The sequence below is a fragment of the Falco peregrinus genome, chromosome 14, assembly GCF_023634155.1.
Source record: "Falco peregrinus isolate bFalPer1 chromosome 14, bFalPer1.pri, whole genome shotgun sequence".
Taxonomy (NCBI): Eukaryota; Metazoa; Chordata; class Aves; order Falconiformes; family Falconidae; genus Falco; species Falco peregrinus.
The window spans coordinates 21,936,271-21,957,375 of NC_073734.1; the positions used below are offsets into that span (position 1 = coordinate 21,936,271).

At 42.8% G+C, this 21,105-nt stretch overlaps 1 protein-coding gene across 12 annotated transcripts in view; it reads right to left on the minus strand.

Moving 5' to 3' along the window:
• Positions 1-8,241: 8,241 nt before the first annotated feature.
• Positions 8,242-21,105, minus strand: part of SLC12A4 (solute carrier family 12 member 4) — a 58,633-nt gene continuing 45,769 nt past the window's right edge. For 11 of the 12 annotated variants that reach the window (XM_013295998.3, XM_055818921.1, XM_055818914.1 and 8 more), the window contains 13 exons: positions 20,688-20,862; positions 20,169-20,287; positions 19,586-19,684; positions 19,108-19,227; positions 18,261-18,365; positions 17,065-17,233; positions 15,790-15,985; positions 14,911-15,080; positions 14,605-14,736; positions 14,399-14,506; positions 13,408-13,592; positions 10,529-10,662; positions 8,242-9,409 (listed from right to left, as the gene is read on the minus strand). In XM_013295998.3, the coding sequence (XP_013151452.1) occupies positions 9,318-9,409; positions 10,529-10,662; positions 13,408-13,592; positions 14,399-14,506; positions 14,605-14,736; positions 14,911-15,080; positions 15,790-15,985; positions 17,065-17,233; positions 18,261-18,365; positions 19,108-19,227; positions 19,586-19,684; positions 20,169-20,287; positions 20,688-20,862 (1,804 nt within the window). In that variant the 3' untranslated portion in view covers positions 8,242-9,317. The remainder of the gene's footprint in view (positions 9,410-10,528; positions 10,663-13,407; positions 13,593-14,398; positions 14,507-14,604; positions 14,737-14,910; positions 15,081-15,789; positions 15,986-17,064; positions 17,234-18,260; positions 18,366-19,107; positions 19,228-19,585; positions 19,685-20,168; positions 20,288-20,687; positions 20,863-21,105) is intronic. The other variant, XR_008749829.1, reaches the window with a different exon arrangement.

Here is a 21,105-nt window from a genome sequence, read left to right on the forward strand (position 1 = left end):
CTGGAGATATGACATAGGTATTGTCACTTTCCCAGTTACGTTCGTGGAAGTTGTGGCCATTCATAATATGTTTAACATTCGTTACCAAAAAAAGCAACAAATAAAAAGCATGGGGGTTCTCCTTGCTTTTGAGCCTGGCTGCAGAAAGGGTTTGTTACTTCATTCATTTGACGTACCGGGAGTGGCCACTGCACCGTCTGGGCTGGAGTCAGAGACTTGTTTTGCTGAGAGCAGAGATGGGAAACCTCAGCTTCTCCCTCAGGATGTGCGCAGTCCATCAGGCAATGATGGAGATGAGGTTTATTTCACATCCCTAGTATGGCAACAAAGGCAAACCTAGCATATTTGAACTGCCCTTTTGAAAGTAACGGTTATTTGAACACGCGACTATGGGACCTGCTGACGGAAACAGAAGCTGGATTTTTATGTTGCTGCTGTCGGTTTGGTTTTCAGTGCTAAAGCAAGCAGTATGAAGGACCGTGTATCTGTGCTAGTAAATAAGGTTTCCAAATATAATTCTGATGAGTTTAACGCAAGAAAAATTCTAGCCCCTTCCTTTGGCTTAGCAGAGGTACCTGAACCTCTTAAGGTTTCTTTTCTGTTTTATTTGTGGTATGAATAGCCTGTGGAGATGCCCTCAGCCTGCAGAATTTTCATCCACATTCCATTTCAACCTGTAACTCAGACTCACAGTATTGCACTTGGAATAATTTCTGATTTCAAACTGAACATCAAATGTTCATTTTAAACATCAAAATTTAACCAAAGAATTGACCCATACTAGCTTGATGATGCCTGAGTCATGTTTCCTGAGGAGCTGAACAACATCTTTGAGCTCTACTATCTCCGAGAAATATATAGATGTTACAGGCTACCTGCCCTAACGCAGCAGGTTTGGAGTCTCTTTATGAGTATTTGACATGGGTTTCTTTGATGATGCCAGTGTACAAAATGACCTGGACATCAGGGATTGAAGTAGTCTAATTCTTTATTTACAAAGGTGAGATCAATTTCTTGACCAATTTTGGTATCTGTAAAGATACACCTTAAAGCTAAAGAAATGTCAGCATCAAGAAAAGGTCAACTTTGCTATAATGTGTAGACTTTTTCCTCTAAACCTTTTATCTGTAGGACTATCGACTTCTAATTTTTTTCTAAGTTTGCTTCTCTGCTTCTTGAAAATAATTTGCCTCTGTGTGCCCAATTTAAAGACATTATTGAGTTTCCCTAAAAATACTGACAGGCAAGTTGTAGTACCCAGGATTTGATTGTGGACATATGGTTAGTAATGAGATTCTAATTAGATTTTGATACTTAAGCCTGGTGTGAGAAGGGTCAGTCTCTTAATCATGTTAGACTTTGAGGAGATTACAGGAGTGACTTTTTCCTCTTTACAGACTGCACTAAGAGCTGCCTCTCTTTAACTGGATTGCGACACTAAATGTAACTTGATAAATGCAGGTACATTGCTCATTAAGCTATAAAATCACACACACAAATTATTCATTTTGTAGCCCCACAGCACAGAATTGCAATATGAAAAAGGCCACCTCACACATACTCCTACTAGAATTAACTCTGGGTGTAACCACAAATGTCCAATTAAACAAGCATTGTGCATTCTAACAGGATTTGTTCTCTCTGCAGACTTCAGTGACAGAGGTGAATTAAAACAGAAATAAGACTACCTCTAACTTCAGTCTCCCAGAAAGTTTTCTCTGACTTCCTACTTCTGCACAGGACAGAAGTAACAGTAAAGAACATCTCTGTCACTTCTACTCTCATTTTTGTTCAAACTTCATGCAAAATGAGGGTTTCAGGAAAATGAACACCACTCTGGTGTTAGAGACAAGCTCAAGGGGAGGGGAAAGTGCAGGGATATAAATCCAGAAATATATAAAGAGGATATAAATGCCTTAGAGGGTATGTGATCTAAAACTTACAACTTGGCATTTTCATCTCACATACCTATCCTTCTTCCACCTCCTCCCCACCAAGTAGTAGTCTTTACAGCCCTGAGACCCATTTCAAGTAACAAGGTCTGTCTTACGCACTTTTCAACAGCAACAGCATTTACTTATGTACATTAAAAAACGGCACGGGCTTTAGATCAGAGACTGAACTTTCAATTAATCTCCCTGACTTTGCCTAGAAGTTTACATCCATGGGGATCGGGATCAAGGAGCCTTCAAAGTGGAAGATCTCTAACTGTTACAAAAAGAGTAATCTGCTTTCTCTGAAGCCACCGTTCTGGGCTCCCATGGCACCCAAAACACAGTCTCTACAGAAAATCAGAAGGAATTCTGTCACGAGATGCAAGCATCAGAATCTGATTTAGCTACTAAGGATGTGACCATACTGACTTGCAAGACAACGTTATGTACTCTCAGTCTGCATTTTTAAGATGTATGGCCTGATGGTATATATGCTGAGGTAAAGCACTCAATGATGTGAATTTTATGTCGGTTTCCATTGATTACTGACACAACAGCTGACAGAAAAAAGTAGGTGAAGGGAGCGTTCTGTCCCCAGACACAAGGAGTAAATCATGCCTGTTTAAAGGAGTTGTTTTTAAAGTCTGAGGTAAAAAACACCACATTGTAGAAACGATGCACAACTCTGGGAACAATATAACTGCTAAGCTTTCCTCACGGCAGAATCTTAAGACAGTTTTAGCTTTAGTGTGTGAAAAACAGGACATGGGAGTTAAACTGAACCCACCTAAGAGAGGCTGGAGTAAAGCTCATCTGCTTTTTATTTTCAGTATGTTCATTTTAGTTGGCTGGCCCGGCTGGCCACTTCAGTAAGCAGTCTGAGGTGAGAAATATCACCATAAACGCAAGCAACTTGTGGAAAATGGTAATGAATGGAGCCCCCCCAAACACACTTTTATGAAAAACAGAGCTGAAGCCACTCTGACAAGGCAAGAGTTGTGCTGGTTTAAAGTCCACAAACGATAAACAGGACCACGTTTCACCCCTCGCACAGCTGGCCTCTGAGGAAGCTAATTGTACTTGTTCTTGAAAGAGAAAAGAGCAGATAAGCCACAAAGAGTTATATTGTGGGAACAGCTTCTGTGGACTCTGGTGAAGGACATGAAAGGAGCCAACTAAAAATATATTCAGTCCTGATTGTAGCCAGCTTATTTTGATGGGGACTATTTACATATTCCATTTAGATCTTTAATGTTACTGTGGTGAATTTCTTTCTTTTAAAGCCTCAGCAACTGATTCCGTATTAACTGTTTGGGTTTTTTTTAATCCAATAGAAAGCAAATCAAAGTATTTAATTATACTGTAAATTTCAAAGCAGAATGAAATTAATTGTTACACTTAGGAAATTGTTTCAGATGTATGACAAGAAAATCCTGTGTATTTGGCTATCTAAAGCAGGCAAGCATGGCAAAGTACTACATTCATGTTTCATAAGCTTCTTAATTTTGGGTTCTTTATTTCTTTTTCTGTTTTTACAAACTGTTTTTTCATTCACGTGCTCTGCTGGCTGCTGGGTTTACCTCTTGTTATTGCACAATGCAAAGGGTGAAGTTGTCAGAGAGGGACCACACATCTCTAGCATTGACACCACCATACGCAACATCATACACAAATGCTCAATGTAAGTCACAGTCTGTATGACAGATGCAGACACTCTTGTATTAGGTCACGTGGAAAACAGCATTTCTTGAGAGAGGCTCACCTCAGCTCTTACGTTTCAGTTTGCTAAAGACAAAAGCTTTTCAAAGGTGTCGCTTTTTGAAACTTCAGTGTCTGGGTCAGGCTGGACCTTCACTCAGATTCACTGCCCTGACCTCCTGCAGAAGTGTCAAGAGCAGGCCAACCCCATCCTACAAAAATATGAAGCTGGTGTTTCTCTTGAACCCTCCCACTAAGAGGGTGTACGGCACATTCCCTACACTGTGACAGCTAGGGCTCAAATCCCTCCAGAACTTTACCGTGTGCGAACCGTGGAGATTGCCTTATGCCTGGAGTGTACAGACAAACAGACAGTGTTGTGTCCTCCTGGCAGTGGTACTTTATTGGCAAGAGAAAAAGCTACATCAAGAGGACATCTGCTAGCTTGGAGCTGGCAGGCAAAATATGTGGTGAATTGTCTGCTTTGGTTCTTCTTAAAAAGCATCATTTTATGCCTGACTTTGCCAGACATTTAACTTTGGTCTCATATCCAATGCCACAGCTGAAACAGGCATCACTTGCTGCCGCTGCCAAAAGGCATGATCCCATCCCATTATGACATGGTTGTTTGACTGCTTGTGCCAGTACAAAATGGGCAAGGGTAGAAGACACAAGAAGAAGCAGGAAAGGGCAGGCAGGACTGCCTCCAGAAGCAGCAGCAAGCTATCGTAATTCAAAACCTTTCATGAAAGTCCCTAGATTTGAGCTGAGAGGACTGTTGAGCTAGAATTAAATGGTTGTGTGTGTATCTGACAGCAGAAACACAGGCAGCTCCTGGGTTGGGTGAAGGGAAACATGAATCGGCTCCAAGCACTGGACATTTGTGCATCGAAGTGGTAGCTGCTTTCATCTCCCTGTTGAAGCTAACCCAGAATATCCTGTCATAGATCTTGACTGCCTTCACCTAGAAGATTAGTGGCCCAGCTGGTATTTTCCTCTTCTAGCAATTCTGTAAAAACACTTCCTTTGGTGAGATGAATTTGGTTTACTTATTTAAAAACAGATAAGGTTTATGCAGCAGGTGGTCCCATCTCCCTCTTACGTTTCTTTTATCATCATGGAATCACTGGCCCATTTGCACAACACAGACCTCTAAAAGGTTGAGACCTCCACCTGAGGTCTCCAACTTTCTTAATAACCTGTTAGCGATGCCATCTCTGTGGGCCATGGACACATCTTGCCACATCTGTTTCACTACTGACATTATATTACTGACATTGCCAGGGAATACCAGAAACCACCGCAGGCTGGAGAGGCTCAGACCTCATGGAGTCAAACACTGACAGCTGTCTTGGGAGTCCCACCAGATGATGCAGAGAAGTGACAGAGAAGCTCAGACAAAAGCCCATGGGGAGATAAATTAGGGACACCTCCCATTGCCACTCAGCACTAGCCAGGTACCCCTTCACCTTTGGAATTGTCCTGTTTGCTCAGCCTTTCACCCATTTCTCAGGTCAGCCTTAGCCCACCACGCGCAGTAAGTGCACTGGCCGGTTGGCACTTCTTGAAGCACTGGGACAGGCTTGTTTCAGGAGCTGGCAGGAGAAGTGAACATCAGCCGGCCAGGAGCAGGCAGTGTCTGCCTGGCTGGAGGAAGAGATGTGCCCTTAGGACACTTCTCCCAACAGCAAGAGGGGAAAGATAATTTTGGACAGACATTGCCAACCATAGACACTGGTTTAGTTGATCGTCCACTTAGGGCACATAGTTCAGAGAGCTGCCTGAGCCTGGGTACAGAGTGCGGCTGCAATGGGAAATTTCTGTTGGAAACCCGTCACCTGTGGGGCTGCAGCGCGGTTCTGGCGGCTGTGATCTGATGTGGCGAATCCTGAGCAGTGGGGTACCTCTTCCCTGGGGAAAGCGGCACTTTGTGCTGGCAGCATCCGCCCACAGTCCTGGACCAGTGACTGTACAAGGGGATTATTACTCCAGAACAGAACGAGAGCTTTTGACCTCCAGAGCAGAGCACGAGGCAGTTTGTCCCTTCCCGAGGGAACTGCTGAAGAAGCAAACATTGTTATGGATGACGCAGATGAGAAAATGAGAAATGGGGACAGGGGGGGAGGATGTATTGTTTAAATGGATTTTTATTTTTTTAATTTATCACGTTTCATTTCCTATCAGCGCATTTAGAACTCAAAGTAGCACTGTTAAGATGGGCAGTATGAAAAATAAAATTACCAGTCCAGAGGAATTCACCAGCACCTTGCGTACCCTGGGTGCCCTGCGTGCCCTGCGTGCCCTGGGTGCCCTGGGTGCCCTGCGTGCCCTGGGTGCCCTCGGTGCCCTGCGTGCCCTGGGTGCCCTGCGTGCCCTGGGTGTCCTGCGTGCCCTGCGTGCCCTGGGTGCCCTGGGTGCCCTGCGTGCCCTGGGTGCCCTCGGTGCCCTGCGTGCCCTGGGTGCCCTGGGTGTCCTGCGTGCCCTGAGTGCCCTGGGTGCCCTGGGTGCCCTGGGTGCCCTGCGTGCCCTGCGTGCCCTGGGTGTCCTGCGTGCCCTGAGTGCCCTGGGTGCCCCGAGTGCCCTGGGTGCCCCGGGTGCCCTGGGTGCCCTGCGTGCCCTGCGTGCCCCGAGTGCCCCGGGTGCCCCGGGTGCCCTGCGTGCCCTGCGTGCCCTCGGTGCCCTGCGTGCCCTGGGTCCCCGCTTGCTCCGCGCCGGGAAGGGCCCCGGGCGGCGGTCGGGCGCCCCCTGGTGGAGCCCGGCGGCACAGCGCTCTGCACACCGCGCCGCTGCGGGGGGGAGCAGCACCCTGCTCCCTACAGGAAGGGAAACAGCGTTTTGATCGCAGGTTTTATTGATGGTGGGGGTCCTGGAGATGAAAGATAAAGCAAAGGGACATCTCCGTGCTACCGTAGGGTGCGTTTTTTTATGACTCCCTGATTATTAGAACTGTACCACAGCGGGTTTAAGTGTGATTCCCTATACACATATGCAGAGTTTAAATCAGCACGGTCATGTTTTTTAATTGCAGTGTTCTCATCGCCTTAGCAAAAAAAGGCGTTAGCATAGGAACAGGAATGGAAGATGACCATTCAGTTACCCTCACAGAAGCTGACTCAACTAGATATTATCTTTATCACCGATGTTTTTCTTACATGACTTTTTACACGCTACTGCCAGTTTTCACCGAGGTGCACCCCTAAGCTTACACCAAAGGTGGAGTCAAGCGTCAGAGGGACTTGTTTTGAACCTTCTATCTACAGAGACGTCTTAAGCAACTGGAGCCTATTAAAACCTTAGTTTTAATAAAGTTCTGAATTAAGGCAATTTTTTTTTTAATCCACATTGCATAGAATCACCTCTGAAAACCTAATGTCATGTATCTGTAAGGATAGTAATTTGGTTGGTTTGATACTCAAAAGAATAGAGCCACAACCAGGTTACCTGGGTCAGGCACGGAAATCCTTCTGTGAGGTAGGGTTACATCATCCAAACAGACATATTCCTTATGGAACTTACTGTTTCTCAGCGTGTTTATATTAGAAGTTTACATTTGGTAAAAGAAAGTTAATATATCATGCTGAGAGCTACAAAAGACAGAGGAATAAAGATGTTTTCATAAACTTTAATTACTCCTATAAAATAACGCTTGCAGATTGGTGTTAACTATCATGATTGCTTACACTTGCATACTACTACTCCGTCCTCTGAAGACATGATGATCTCTCTACAAATAGTACTCTGTTTACAAATAATCAAACTTTATTCTCTCCATTGGTTTTAAAATGTAAGTGAAATGCATTTTGGTTTTCAAAACCAAAAAAGCAAAGTCTGTTGTTAAAAAATGAAAATAAAAAATACCCAGTAGAGAGCACACCCTAGAGTTGTTTCCTGGCTGTTGTCTTGCAGGGAACTTGGCCAGGAACGCACATGCACCAATACCATCCTGCTCCCATCAGGTATGTTCTGTTTTGCAGAGAGAACAAACTTAGGCTTTTAAGTATAAAACTCTTATTAAAAGCTTTTTTTTATTATTACATTATTCTTCAAGATATATGCCTCAGATTTCTGTCTCACGGACGAATTGGTCACGCTGTTACCGGTGAAAGAATCCGGAGCACTGTCACAATGGGGTTGAGAGAACCAGTACAGCAGCTGGCAAGAGCACTCGGGGCAGATGTCTGCCTGTCCCCACCTTTCTTGCCATACTATTGCATCCCACGGAGGGCAGCTCACACCTGCCCCTCGCATGGGATCACTGCTTTCCCCGACAGCCGGAGATCTCGAGGGGGCACCAGCTTGTGTGTGTGTTTCATAGCCTAGAGGTGCAGAGCTCTACCTGGCTATTACACACCGTAGTAACTCCAGAGCCAGCAGCCTTGCCTCACTCATGCACGCCCCCAGGCCGCTTTAAGGCCAAGCTGGCACCTCCACCATGCGGTACTTGCACCGACAGGTCCCCACCACCTTCCCCTCATGCAGTGGATCTACCGGTGATGCTGATGCTGAGGTGGATCTACTGGTGATGCTGAACTCTGACCACAGCAGTGCTGTGCAGGGAAGGACAGATGGGGTTTCCTAGCTACTTCACCACAGCACACAGAACAGAAAATAGGTTCAAAGTGTATGCAACATTTTATTGAAAAAATACGAATGTTCTGTACATAAAGTACAACTTAATGGGCTTGAAAAAAATCTCCAGAGACTTATTGGTTAATATGGGTCTTCTTTTCTTCTTTTTCCTCTAAGGGCATAAAGCATACAATGAAGCAGCAGGTCCCCTGTACTTGTGCAAGTGCAATCCCATCGCTGTGCGTGCAGCATAGCACCTGGCTCTACACACGGGACTCCAGCATGCTCAATGTACTTTGATGGATGGTCTGCAAGAAATTTAAAGCATGGAAGAACTGCACAGGACTGGTCCTTCAATCCACTGATAACTCAAAATTTATTGTGAGATCTCTGTTATCCTAAACAGTCTGCATCTGCATATCCAATATTTCTGACAAATAAATACAAAAATAAATAGGGATCTGGCCTCACAGAACCTCAAGTCTCAGAAGCAACACAATTTGTAGCAAGCTACATACATAATTTCAACTATATCAACATAATTTATTTAAATCTCTATCAATAAATGTATTAAAAGTATAAATTCTTATCCAATACTGAGAGTTTAGTTCTGGAAATAAACCCAGAAAAACAAAGTTTTTTCAGTCCTCTCTTACGTTTTAGTGTGCTCTTAGAAAATGCTTTATAGCTGAACTTTAGCAGAAACTAGCTGCTATATAATGTAATTCTATCCCCCAAACCTAATATAAAAAGCTTTTAAAATCTTTTTACAGTAACTGGCTTTCATGTCCTAACTTTACATACAGTTACTAAAAATACTGCACATAGCAGTGCTGACTAAAAATAGGTTTAGTGTTTAAACTACATGCACAAATGCTGGAGTACCAAAGCAGAAAATAATGTGGCAGCTTCACAATTAACTTATGTTGCTAATTGGATGGTGTAACAATACTGCAATCCCAAAAGATATGTATGTTGCAAATGGAAAGACTATGAATAGGACTGGATGAGGAGAAAGTTAGGCAAAAAAACCTTTTTTTCTTCTCCATTTAAAACTGGAATGTCCGTTATCGCCAAGAAGGTAAATGTAGACCAGTGCTAGAAGCTTGTACTAAATCAGGAGTAAATGGTGATGACTTCTCTGCCGCCTCCTCTAACAAGTAATACTCTCTCCAGACCCTCAGTCAAGACTTCAAGAAACTCCATGTCTGTTTCAGTAAAGTCAAGGACAAAAGAAATAGGCAACCCAAAATACACAGCCATTAGCTTCCGTACTGGCTTCACGCGGCAAGGTTTTGGTAGTGGGGAGGCTGCAGAGGCATCCTCTGTGAGATGAGGCCGGGGCTGCCCCTGTGTCAGCCAAAGCCTGCCTCAGCTGGCTCCAAAACGAACCTGCCCAAAGCTGAGCCCGTTAGTGGTGCTGGTGGCACCAGGTTACAGAGTCACACTCCCTCCCTGCTACGCTCCACGGATACCGAGCAGCTTTCAGGCACAGCGGCTCAGCCTCTCCAGGGAAGGGTGGAGGAATAAGCGTCCCCATCCACAACCTCAACTCTCCTGAGCTGTAGTAGCTGTGGTTGAAGCCCCCTTATGCCAAGAGGAACGATTTTATCCTTTGGCCAGCACACCGCTGTGAAACAGCTGTTACTACTACTACTACTACTACACAGATTTAGGAGAAACCCATCATTTAGTCTGTGATTTGTGACCTGTGACATACATTTTCTTTGGCACAGGGCAGTGAAAGGCTTGCTAACTTAACGGTACAAACCAAGGCTGAAGGGTGGCTGTGACAGAGAACCGCAGCGCCAGCCGGCTCACCAGATCACAGCTCTGCTTGCTTAGGGGCACAGTGCAAGTACCCCTCCGCAGTGCCCAAATACCGCGGGTTTGAATTTTTATCTTACCAGAGCACTGCACTTGGAGCTAAGCTCCCAAATTCTGCCGCGTGAGCTACACCCGAGATAAGCCCTCTCCTTCAGGACCTTCCTCCTCGCTTGAGTTCAGACACTGCTCTGCCCGGAGCGCTGGCTGCTGCCAACGCCTTCTTAAACATCTGCTACATCCGCTATCGAGAATTAAAGCAATAAATTTAATTTAATAAATAAATAAAAGAAGTAAGGATTTAGACACGACTCAATTCAAACCTCCAAGGCTTCCAGAGCAACCAGCGGCAACTTTCTCTTTCAGCAATTACTACATAACAGGCACAAGACAGTACCCTCCGCTCAGCGGACGCTGCGTCACAGCATTTGCGGCAAAATGAAGTCAAAAGCACAGATTAAACATGCTCTGCCAGGTGGACCAGGCCTTGCCTGAAAGGATACAGTTTTCATCTCCATCAGTATTCTTTGGAGGACCAGGCATGTTGAGGAGAACAAGTCTGGCATCATGGGATCTATTTACAATAACTTCATTTAGCTTCACTGCTGTGTGCATCCTTCGGACATTAGACTGGTTCCTGCAGAAGAAGCACATTCAGACTTACTGTTAGAAACACGCCTCTGAAAACTGCATTATTAAATAGGCCCTTAATAAAAATGCCCTTAAAAGCATACCTTACATCTCCTAAATACCCTGTTAAATGTCAGCTCAGCACGCAGTAATTTTTTTCAAACTTAACAATGAAGATACAGAAGAGATTTCACAGCATTCTTCAGGTACGGCTAAGTCCATCGGTTTAAAATCCCTGGAGCCAAGTCTCCAGTTTCCCAAGTTACATTGCTCTTCAAGAAGCGCATTTTATAAAAGTCTTGCATAAGAGGTTAAACCACATCTGCACAAGGGGACATGCTCTTTGACTGCGGACACCCGTGGCTGCAGAGCCTTGCCTTTGGGCAGCCCTCTCCAGATCCCCTCACCCCTACGGCTGCACAGACCACGCACCGCTCCGGACTCAGCACCGAAGAACTGCCCGAGACCCATCGGAACCAAGCAGGGCAGCGGCACCGCTGCGCTCAGTCCACGCCTCCCACGGGTGCGCTTGTCTTTTTGTGTTGAACAGCAGCTGACATCTCCAGAGAAAGCCTGGTTGCCTACACGTTTGTGGGCTGGAACGCAGCCTACAAACGCCTGGATGTATCCCTGCTTCTGGGGCCTTTCTGGTCTATAACAAGGATTTTAATCTTTCCTTCAGTTGGACACTAATCAACCACTCTGCCAGGCTATTACAGGAAACACTTATAACCCAAATATCTTTAAAATCTCAATCATGCTTTCAAATTTGAGTAGCCACTTGGTTCAAAAGTTATGGGAGAGAAGGAATAGATGCAGTATGATCCTGTAAGCTTCCACTCCTTAAGAATCCAGGCTGAGAGAGGTAACAGGACTAATTATTCAGAATCTCTTATCACAAAGTAACATCAATTCATGCAGGAACAGAACTGGAAAGTTTCCTTTGGGGATTATGAGCCAGGGAATGTTTCCTTCCTACAGGAAATCAACCATTATTTTGGTAACATAAAAAGGAAAACCAACACAGAAATAGACCTAATCAAAGGGAGATTATATTTGCAGCTTTGAGGATCTTCTTCAACTTACAGGGGTTTTGGTTCCTTTGTATTAATACATTAAAAAACAAATATTAGTGGAAACAAATCTAATATGAACTTATAGATTTGTTAATTCAGCTTTACATGTTTTGAGTGAAAGTCTTTAGTAACCCTCACTGGTCTTCCAAACATTTAGGTTTGCAAAGAAGTCTTTTATATAGACAGAAAATAGAAGATGCAACAGTAAGAATAATGTTTATTATACTAACAGCACAATTTACTCACTGGGAATTGCCTCCCTGTTATTTCACGTTCTTATTTAACTCAGAGCCAGAACACCCTCTGTCTTCACTACGTCAGCTTCAGCAAGCCAGGGACAACACAGAGGCCAGATTATGTTTACAGGAAGTAAGGAAGACACCAGCCCCAGAAACAATATACTGTTATTATCTACGTAGAGTTTTGGAAAAAGAATTGAAAAACTGAAGGTTTGGTATTCTCTAAAGTGACATTTAAAATTGGCATCTCCCCAGCAACTTGAAGGTGTAGGCTATAAGGAAAGGGTTTGGTTAGTGTTCAGAAACTGCCAGAAAAAACATCACAGCGGTGTTGTGGAACGAGAGCTCCTCTAAATGGGTGATGTATCCCGCTTCCTGCGTCACGCTCTGCTCAAGAAAATAGGTTCAGACCTGCAACCGCCTCTATCCTGACTTAGTTCTTGTCAGGACAACTCTCGTATTTTGTTACTTGCTATTTATAATGACACTTCAAGCTTAAGTGGCAAATCCTGCTGCTTTTAAAAACATTACTAAGACTGCTCAACTCTTGACTCTTTTTCTTCCATAATTACGTATAATTTTCCTGCTTTTAGTTGAGAAAATGAAGTCTTCCCTCTCAACCATCTTAACGTACTTCTAAGTTAAATAACAAACTTACAAGTTTTCCCACTCTCTGAAAGCATGGAAGAGGAAAAAGTAGAGGTAGTTAACACCAAATTCATCAGAATTTCTACAGTATGATTCAGCCTAAAACAGATTTGAATTCTCACTGTTTTATTAGGAAGAAAAATCCGGAACTTTGCCAAGTATGCAAAACCAACTGAGTGAATTCTTCGTGTAAGACGTAGTAGATTACAGTAGGTCACAGGAGAGTCACACATTTTTATACAAAGCTAAAACAGACCTTTACTTCTAGCTATTCGAGGGGCACACACGTGGTAATACTAAGACTATCGTTACATGTCAGCGCTCCTTCAACAACAAGCCCATCTTCGAGGGTTTTACCACACACATACTCTACTCACAACCATTCTTCACTATCTCCACCGCTTCTTCCTTGCTGTGTTAAACATCCACACTGCACATTAGATAGTGAAATTACTGGTCTTCTTTAAAGTTCTGATTAGATCAGTGAAGTTATCAGACTGGTTTTTAATTGTGTGTTTTGTTGAGGTATTTGGGAGACAGGAGGAAAGTTGTAACAGGATTTAACAGCTCCAATTTAGAATTGGACTATACCAAGTAAAATATCAAGGGACGTGTGCCACATTTAATTGGTCAGAGATTTCTCAGGAGGCTAACTGCTGTCTTTTCAGTAGTTGGGTCTCAATGTTTACGGTGCAAGTTTAAACCAATGATTAGGAGACAAAGGATAACAAAAGCACAGCGCATCTAGAGAGCCAGGAGGTGCGAGCTGTTGATTTAGGCAAGACTCACGGCTTAATGCTGATGAGATCTCTAAAGCTTCCCACGGCACTGCCTCGGTTCCGCTTCTCAGCGTCACATTTCTCTTTTGTCCAGGTCATCTGGATGTTCTCAGGAACTGAGTCCCCCTCATCTTCTTCATCTGAGTAGAGGCTCTCCAGACGTGCTATTGAATGTCTGTCCTTTACCAGCTGAGCCTAGAGGGCACATGAATGACAAGGTGAAGTCTCAAGACTTTATGTTCTCTGGTTCTGTTTAAGCAACGAAAGACTTTTTGTGCCATTGCACCCTTTATTTTTTATGGTTAATATAGCCTTTAGAACACCTCTGACACCAGGATACCAGGCATCTGCCCAGGCCGATAATCTTACACACCAAACGGACTCAACAGTTTTGATGGGTGCAAGCCATGCAGAATTTGGACTGACAGAAGCCTGTATCTACACAGGAAGAAAAGACAGTCTAACTCACATCATGACATGGTCTGCAACAATGGACGAGTCTGACTCAAAACTGACAACAAAAGCAAGCTGGACGAACGCATGCAGAAAAATTAGATCACCTGCACCTTTCATAGCTACGTGTCCTAACCATCCACACTGGAATGAAATCTTCAGCAAGAAAACAGGATATACTATAAATTGAGGCAAACTCCAGACATTCCATATAAAGCAAAAGGTCAAGAAAGGGTTGAGACTCACATCCTCAAGTTATCGAGTATCATTTACGTCACCAAGGGGAACACACAAATTGTTTCCACAATGCCTATACCGCCATCATCTTCCCCCAAAACAAATGATCTCTAGCATGGTTTTACAGGTACAGTCAGGCTATTCAATGGCTACACGCAATTTTGGGAAACAAAAACGCTACACAAAGTATTTCCTTACATCTTCAGAACACAGGAGTTAAATTTAAGCAGCAGCTATATAAAACGCTACTAGGAAGGCACTTTGTGTCATCCACCTCAGCAGCCCATAGCAATCAACCACAAATGACATACCTCCCTTTCCCTCTCTGTTTTTGTCAGCCTCATTTGCCTCAGCATCTGAGATCTCTGCTCCATCATAAGAGTTCTCTCATAAGTATATGCTGAGATATCACTATTGTGCTGCAGAAATAAGAAAAAAATCATTGTGCTTGCAATCAAGTCATAACCAAATACCACCATTTGCATCATAAAGTGAAAAACAGGCTCATATCCCTTACCATTTCTACCACTTCTACCTCTGCCTCTATTCGGAGTTGATAGAGGAAAGTAGCCAAGTCTTTCTTCATCTGGATGCTGTTATCATCCATCTGAGCTACAGTAAAAATTCTCATTTTGCATTTTCTCCAAACCTGGTGAGGGAATGCAAACTCTCAGTATCTGAAACAGTAATATTTTGCTCTATGAAACAAACTTATCAATATATCCACTCTCGTTTATCGATACAGGCTCTATTACTGGACCTTGTTTCTTTAAACTACTGCACACAGCAGTAGCTGGGTGAGATTCTTTGGCTAGCTCCTTACTTTGTGCTGTTTGAGAAGAAAAGGAAGCAACATCAACATGCCTCCATCATGTACAATCCACCACACATCAATGTTGCCTTCATTGTAACGCTCATGGTTGCTGGGGTAGAAAGACACATTTTTGGGAACCAGCAGAGCCAGATGGGCTGCAGTTGTGCACCGAACGGTACCTGCCCAAAAAGGGGAGAACAAACAGTTACTTCCAATTCTGCAAGAGTGATCTACGGTTTAAAAAAAGAAGAAAAAAGCTACTCACTGAGTAAGTGCCAGCAAACCATAAAAGTCATTGCTTACATAAAGCATGTACAGCAAGGCTTGCATAGACAGATCAGACCAAATGGCAGAGCCAGGATAAAGCAGACTTACACAAGCCCTATTTTGTGCCTGAAATAAAAGCAGCAATCTTCAAAGCTAAGCGTGAGGAGAAAGCACCTGCTCTGCTCTAATCTGTGTTAAATCAGTGCACCACAGAGGAAGGAAAGGGATACAGGCAAGGAGCGTGTTAGCTCCAGTAGTGAAGAGAGACGGATAGGGTAGGACCAGTGAAAAGAAAGACTGTTTAGGAAACAAATTATAGTTTGCCATTAAAACAGCGCCTCTCAAGTCTGTAATTTGTAAACCATTCATTACAGAGATGAACTCTGGCTGCTAGATTAATCTTTGAAGATCTTTCGTAGGTCTTTTACCTACAAGAAGTGGTATTCCAAACACAGAGCAGTTTTGCAAGAAATCATCTACTTCACAATCAATACTGGTAAAAACAGACTAAAAACCAAAAGCAGTTTCACAAGGATTCTGTTAAAATCCCCTGTGTGTACCATGCGTGTAATAAACGTCGCAGTTCACAATGTTTGATCGCACAGAACCTTTAAAGCTCACCTATAAACGTCTTCCATGACCTTGGATCTTCACTTTGCCTCCAGCCATACGGCCATCCCAAAACCACAGTATTATGTTTCATGCCACCCAGTCCACAGGACTGGATCAAGTGGGCAATTCCTTCTCGAACTTTATTGGCTACAACTACTTGACAAAATCCTTTCACCTTCTCAATGTCCATCATATTCTTAATAGTCTGCAAGACAGGCAAGGAAAAACCTTACAACCAAATGGAACTCTTTAGTTTTCCTCTACCATGTGGTTACAGTGTAAATTTCTGGTTCACACGTCCACAGGTAAAACACATTTCAAAGTGAAGTTCTGCTCATCTACCTTCCTTAATAAAACAGAAGAGAAAATGCCCACTAATTGCGTACAATACTTGTTTAGAACACACAGAGTTCCCTTCAAAAGACAATTATTTCTAAGACATTAAGATAAGGGTTTCTTGGCTTGTGCTATAATCTCTTACTCATAGTAGTAGTGATATCTGCGTTACTATCTCACTTTCCGTTTTCTAATCCTAAAACACTCACCTTTTTAAACCCAAGATTCATTAACTTCCTTCAGATTTTCAGTTTCAGATTTCTATGTAATATGCTGTGTTATTATATTCAACTTACAAATATAAGCACCAAACCTCCCACACCTATCAAGAACACCTTTATTTGTTTAAAAACTAAACCAACTTGGTCAACGCATGAATTACTTTTCCCTTTATAACAGTTTTCCTGTACAGAAAGCCTCCGGGGAAGGTAACAGTCATGCACTGATACCGTACAGATGCAAGCAGGGCCACAATGTCATGGTTCAACAGTGCGAAACATGAAATGGTTTCTTAAGAAATTTTCAGGACCGTCCTTCAGTGCTTTTTGTAATACATTTATCACCACACTGCAAGAGACACAGCACATTTGCTAAGTTCGCAATAACTGACAGTTAATGAAATGTTTCTTGGTATTTCAGGAAGCTAAACAGTCCTCTTTCGTCTGTTAATCAGCATATATATACTTCCGTAGTAATTATTTCTTATAAATGAAGAGTTTTATGCAGTAAAGCTGTTTACACAAGTTGCAGCATTGACCTTACTGTATTCCCAAAGCTGCAACTGGCAGCTGCAACTTGTTTGCAAGCCCCTTTCTGCACAGCTGCAGTACTCCTCAATCAGTCCTGCACGTCGCAGGTGCCTCTGATACACTTTTTTCCACGTTTGATTATGAAACTTATCTGCCCGCTCACCCCTTTTTACTTTAGGAAATTGTTTAAGACACTGACCTGTTCAGCAGCCTGGGCTTCTCCGTAAGTTTCCAAGAAATTCCCCTGGATCACTGATCCTATGATAGTCAAACCTTTACCAGCTTTCAGCTGGGACGCAAATGTTAACAGTCTAGGGTATTTTACGTGCAAATCTTCGTCAAGTTTCAGAAGCACCAGCAACTGAGGTCTGGAGGAAATAATAAAGGGAATATATTTTTTACTAAGGCTTTAACAAAAACACTTCTAGAAAAAAGCATCTCACATCACTTTAATTGTGCTTGAATATTAACTCTGAAACAGTACATTCTTTCTGTATCTCACAAATTAGAGGGGTTTTAATTAATATTTTATTTCTCTTGATTCAAACCAGGTTTGAAGCATTGAGGAAATTCTGCTGCATTGTTTTGACAGTAATAATACCCTTTCATGTACTTACTTAGCTTAAAAGGCTCGCGTTAGTGTTTTATTTCCGTGACTGATTTTCAAGGCTCGCTCAAGTACTATTAGAGCACACACTGTGTTCATGCCATAAGGCTGTCCTTCCAGATCTAGCTGGATACCGGGGCCAAACAACTGGGGAACACAAACATTCTCATCTAAACACAAATCCCACCTGCCTTATGCCCTTAAGGCATTGCTACACATCAACTAAGTTATTTTCTGTCTTAAGCTATGGTTGAGCCAGTGCAAAAGGATTTATAAAACTCTCTTCTTTGGTAGATTCGTAGTCCTCTTGCTCAGAGCCTACGAGTTGTGCGATGCGGGAGTGAGAGGAGAGTTCTTGCCCACTTGGTCTGTCCTCAACAGACAAAGCCAGAGGGGAAAAATTTTGGCCACTGTTCCTGTTTTTAACTGTAGAATGACAGCAGTGACTTCTTTGGGCCCCCAGTGCAAATTACCACGGCCTCTGGACCTCTGGATTTGGAGATCTCCAGTTTCCCCAAGTTCCACTTCTGAATTTGCAAGTTCAGAGTCAGATTAGAGATCCAAAGGACACACCAGGTGTGGCCACACAGGCTCTGCACAGCAGGGCTGGGGCAGTGACATGGCAGCTTCCCGCAGGCTCAACACTTGTTTGTTTGGGTTTTTCTTAATATTCTGGGCATTTAAATTCATTCACACAGACCAACAGCGTCTTGTTTGGAGTCCAGTTTCACTCCTTCAGCGTAAGCAGATAACCATGACAGTGCATTTTATTAGTCCCAAAGCAGTACCTCCAGTTCTTTGTGTGCGGCGGGCCCTCCTCCAGCCTGAGCAAGGCGTATCGTGCTGCGCTGAGCGAAAGCCCGCGGATGCCATCACCCCATTCCTTCTCCGCACTGTGAAGGACACACAGTTTAGCCAGCTGTGACTGTGGTTTCATGAGTGTTTAATTGCACATTTACAGTCACGCTATACAGAAAGTTTAAGAATGTGATACACAGCACGCATGGCATGTGTATTTATCATTTGTGCATGTGTGTCTGTGATACCTGCCATGTATCACATGAGAAAAATGCAAATGTTTCAGTCCAACGTATATCCCACCACCACCATTCTGTGCTTAATTTGTAATCAACACTCCACTACAGAGAAGGCTTCCCCAGCATAAACAAACATCAGGTATTTCAATACCCAACTTGTTAAAATTAAGTTATACAGCCATGCTGCAGCCTGACTCCGTCGGATATTAACAACCCTGGGCAACCTCACCTGCAGATTCAGCTTCTCAAGGACTGTTCTAGAACAGACCTTTGCACCAGATACACTGGAATGCTGCCTTCAGCTGTTCTGGGCCCGAAATAACTGCGTGTGGTAAGACAGCAGGATAGCTCCTAACCAGGTTTCTGCTTCCAGTGACTCAAATTTCACCGGACACCTTTAGAGGCTTAACAACAAAGCACTTCAGGGGCTGCTGTTTAGCACTGACACAGCAAAACAATGAAAAAAAATAACTAAAAAGGAAAGCCTTCTAAGTAATATCTCTGGACAGTTCCTTCTCCAAATGTGAAGGGCTAGAGATAATTGCTAAAAAAAAAAAAGGACCCTTTTCCTACCCTTTTCTATCCAGTTAACACTTACCCTTGGTATTCAATGTACTTGTAAATCATGCCTGCAATAAGCATAGCTACCAAAGCATAATACCAAGATGAAATAAACATCAGTGCCAGGCAAATACTCATGCCTAAAAATGAGAGAGCCCTACAAAGAAAAACACAGATATTAGTAAGTAGCGGGGTAAAAAACTTAAAAATAAGTCAATTACTCTCTTGCTCTTTTTTCTATATATTGTCTATTCTGCACTGGCAGTGGAAGTAAAGCTTCCAATGAATCCCACCAGTCCTTAAGAGTTTTAGCACCCTGTTGCTGCAACGAAACTCTCAAGCCATTAAATACCTGAGTCTGGTCCACTATGACTATTACATCAACGTACTCTTGTCTAGAACAGATACCCAGAGAAATAAAAGATGCCCACAGCCCTCACAGGGAGGGCTGCTCTTGCTCTTCTAAAACCCACAGGTAACAGCCCAGGCGTTGAGCATGCTGGCCTTTTGCTTACCAGTGATAGTATTTAAATCGCGGCCGCCAGTTTGGAGTTCTAAGAAGCGTTTGCACTGCACATGCGAGATTAACAAAGAGGTAACACATCAAGAAAAACCTGCAAAAGCAAAAAAAAGGCACAAAACTTTTTAGCACACATATTTATAGATTCTGGCACATACTTGAATCACATGAATGACTTACAGTGAAAATACATCTGCCTGTCATGTGTGCCTATCCCTATGATTTTTATTAGCCTGAATCATCAGTATAAAGCAGTCAGAAGAGTTTTTTGATTGGATCAAGTTAGATTAGCTACAACATCAACACAATCTTTGGTCTGTGATAAAAATAACATTTTCCCAAACAAAATGACAATATACTAAAGACATGTTTATTCACAGAATATTCCAGAGCAGAAACAGATTAATACGTAGAGCCTGAAGTCAGAGAATTCATAGAAATAATAGATGTGGAACTCAGGCTCCAGTAACTTGCTTTACTGGTTGAAGATACAGTTCTGAAAGACAATCAAATTAGCAGAACTCAAGAACATCGTTCTTTCCCCTCACCCCTTAAACAGCAACCAGCCTGTTTCTTACATTGAGAGAATCGGAGCCACCATGTCAAGTGAAGCAATAAGGATCCCCAGCTCAGCGATTAATGCCGTGAGCAGAAGAGCCCATGTCGGTTCACCATTTGCTTTTCCATGACCAAAAATCTAAAGAAACAGAAACATTATGCCTATCTTCCAAGTATTTCACAAGGCTATAATTAAAAAAACAAAAATTAAATTTCAAAATACAGTAGTAATTTTCCTACATACTTCCTTCTCTAGAGCAAGGAAAATTATTCTAATGGTTTTCTATGCTTCACAGAATTAGATGTTAGACTTCTTCATAAAATGACCATATGTGTCTATTCAAACTCCTTTAAAAATAGTCCTAGTTTTTAAGAAAAGAAAACAAAGCATTAAAATAAAAAATACTGACCTTCACTTCAATGCTGGGCAAACTAGAGAAAATAAATCTGATTTGCAAGGGCATGAAGTCAAACAGCTAGTTACTATACACAGAATCTTTTTTTAAAAAAAAGAAATATTATTTTGAAGATGTACGAACCCAGAGGAAAGGAATGATGTTGTCCTTTGCTATGGCCTGCAGCAGCCGAGGGGCTCCCGTAAGGCTCTGCAGACCTGCTCCGCAGGTGGAGAAGAAGGAGCCTATGACAATGACCCATGGCGAGGGCCACGAAAGGGTGCCCACCACCAAGTTCTTGTTCACTGCGTCGCCGTACCTGCGGAGAGGAACAGTGAGACATTCCTAGTCGGAGGAGTATTTTGACAGTAAAGTTTGGGGGTTTAGGTCAGGTTTAAGATACCATTTAAATATTATGTATTTTCTTGATTAGGAAATACAGAAAGTTGTGAACAATCAGAGTTCCTTTTGATACACAGATAGGAAGTGTCTGCAGCCTGATTTCAACAATTCAACAACTTTTTTTTTATTATATATCATAAAATTCTTATTATCACAACAT